At 33.5% G+C, this 1,799-nt stretch overlaps 1 protein-coding gene across 1 annotated transcript in view; it reads right to left on the reverse strand.

Annotated features, from left to right (window-relative positions):
- The window catches only part of stx12 (syntaxin 12), a gene marked incomplete at its 5' end in the record, with an annotated part of 11,002 nt that overhangs the window by 3,659 nt on the left and 5,544 nt on the right, over positions 1–1,799 (reverse strand). The window contains 4 exon segments of the mRNA XM_014004852.1: positions 686–758; positions 878–983; positions 1,187–1,230; positions 1,395–1,532. Coding sequence (XP_013860306.1) covers positions 686–758; positions 878–983; positions 1,187–1,230; positions 1,395–1,532 — 361 coding nt within the window.

Here is a 1,799-nt window from a genome sequence, read left to right on the forward strand (position 1 = left end):
ATTCATAATATTATGAGAATAAATTCATAATATTACGAGAATAAATTCATAATATTATGAGAATAAATTCATAATATTACAAGAATAAATTCATAATATTACGAGAATAAATTCATAATATTATGACATTAAAGTCATAATATTGTGACTTTATTTTCATAATATGACCTTTTCTCGTAATATGATGACATTACTCTAATGAAAAAAAAGAATGTGGTCCTAATACTTTGTCGTATTTAAAGATCCTGTTCACAATACAAGAAATATTTTTAAGAAATGTATTTTCTGCTGTGTTCGCCCTTCCTGCTTTGTGGGTGATTCAAACTTTTTCCCCTAACTTTTGTTAAAATTTAGCAACACTCATTATATTTGGAGTATTGTTCTTTTGAGCTGTTTAAGTATTATTTATCAACTTTATGACTGAACATGTTAGATGAAAAAAAAGAAGTAGCCATATGGGGTTTTTAACACTAGAAAAAATAAATTAGAAAAATAGTAAAAAAAAAATACATTTATAGGAAAAGAATTAAAGAAAAAAAAAACTTACACAAAAACACCAGCAAATAAAATTAACTTGTAACAGCTATTGTGTTGCACTGATGTCAAAATGACAACTTTTGACAATTTATTAAAGCTATGATAGAATTAGCACTTGAAAAGTTGAGGGTATTAGAAATACACTCACCAATCATCTCTCCCTGGTCGTGAATCATGACGGCCAGATCTTTAAAAATCTGGTTTACATCCATGATGTCAGACTGAAAGGAACAACAAACACAGCGTTTTATGGGAGTGCTTCTCTAAGGTTGATAATCATGGTGAGGTACCAACAGTAGCTGTCAAAGAACAGATCATCTAGTGCAGAGTAAATACTCACCTCCAGCTGTCTGATGTTGGTCTCTCTCTCTTTGATTAGCTCGAGGTCCTCCTCTGTGATGCCGACATCCTCTGTCTGAGTCGTCATCTGATCGAAGTCTTCTTGGCTTTTTGTACAAAAAAGAAATACATAATGAATGAAAAATAAAATAAATTAGTGTTATTTTTTTGTCTTTATTAAGCTTTTTCATTTATTTAAGATGTGTATTACTGCCCCAGTTAGTCTGGTTACTGAGCAGAACATGAATTAAGTCTAAACATGTTTTCCAAGTTGCAGCTCGAACAGTTGAGTTCTGACTGAATCACTTACTTGTCAAAAGACACGAGCTTCTCATCTCGAAAACTGTCTTCATTCTGAAAGAGATCAGAGAAATAACTTGTAAAATTAAGTCAACATGAGTTCAATCATTTAAGCATCTTTCTCCTGAGTTTCTGATTGTTTTTGTTTTAAATGCATAGTGAAGAGCTTTAAGTTGAGATTATTTGAACTCGTTCTGTTTGCCTCTGCTGGTACTTACTGAAAGACGAGAGCCAGCTCTAGCCCTGGCTATGGACTCCCTCTCTTTCTCTGCAGCATGCCGCTGGACCGCCTGGAAGTTGTTGAGAGCTGCAGAGAAATCATTCATGAGCCGGTCCCTCTGGATCTTCTGTTGCCTCTGAACGTCAACAAACAAACACAGATTAACAGGTAAAAAACTCTAAATTAAGCATCTTTAACTGGACTTTCTGTTAGTTTTCATGTAGCTACGAAAACCTGAGTCTGACTGTTTTCCAGGGGGATTGAATGGGGGTGTAAGAAAATATTGATACACTGAAATATTGCTTTATTTCATTTCCTGATACTGTATCGATATTCTAAAGCCCTGTATCGATTTTTTATTAAGTTTTAAAACATCAACTTTCCTGCCAGCCGTTCATTTTTA

This window comes from Austrofundulus limnaeus, unplaced genomic scaffold (assembly GCF_001266775.1).
Source record: "Austrofundulus limnaeus strain Quisiro unplaced genomic scaffold, Austrofundulus_limnaeus-1.0 Scaffold27, whole genome shotgun sequence".
In the NCBI taxonomy this organism is placed as follows: Eukaryota; Metazoa; Chordata; class Actinopteri; order Cyprinodontiformes; family Rivulidae; genus Austrofundulus; species Austrofundulus limnaeus.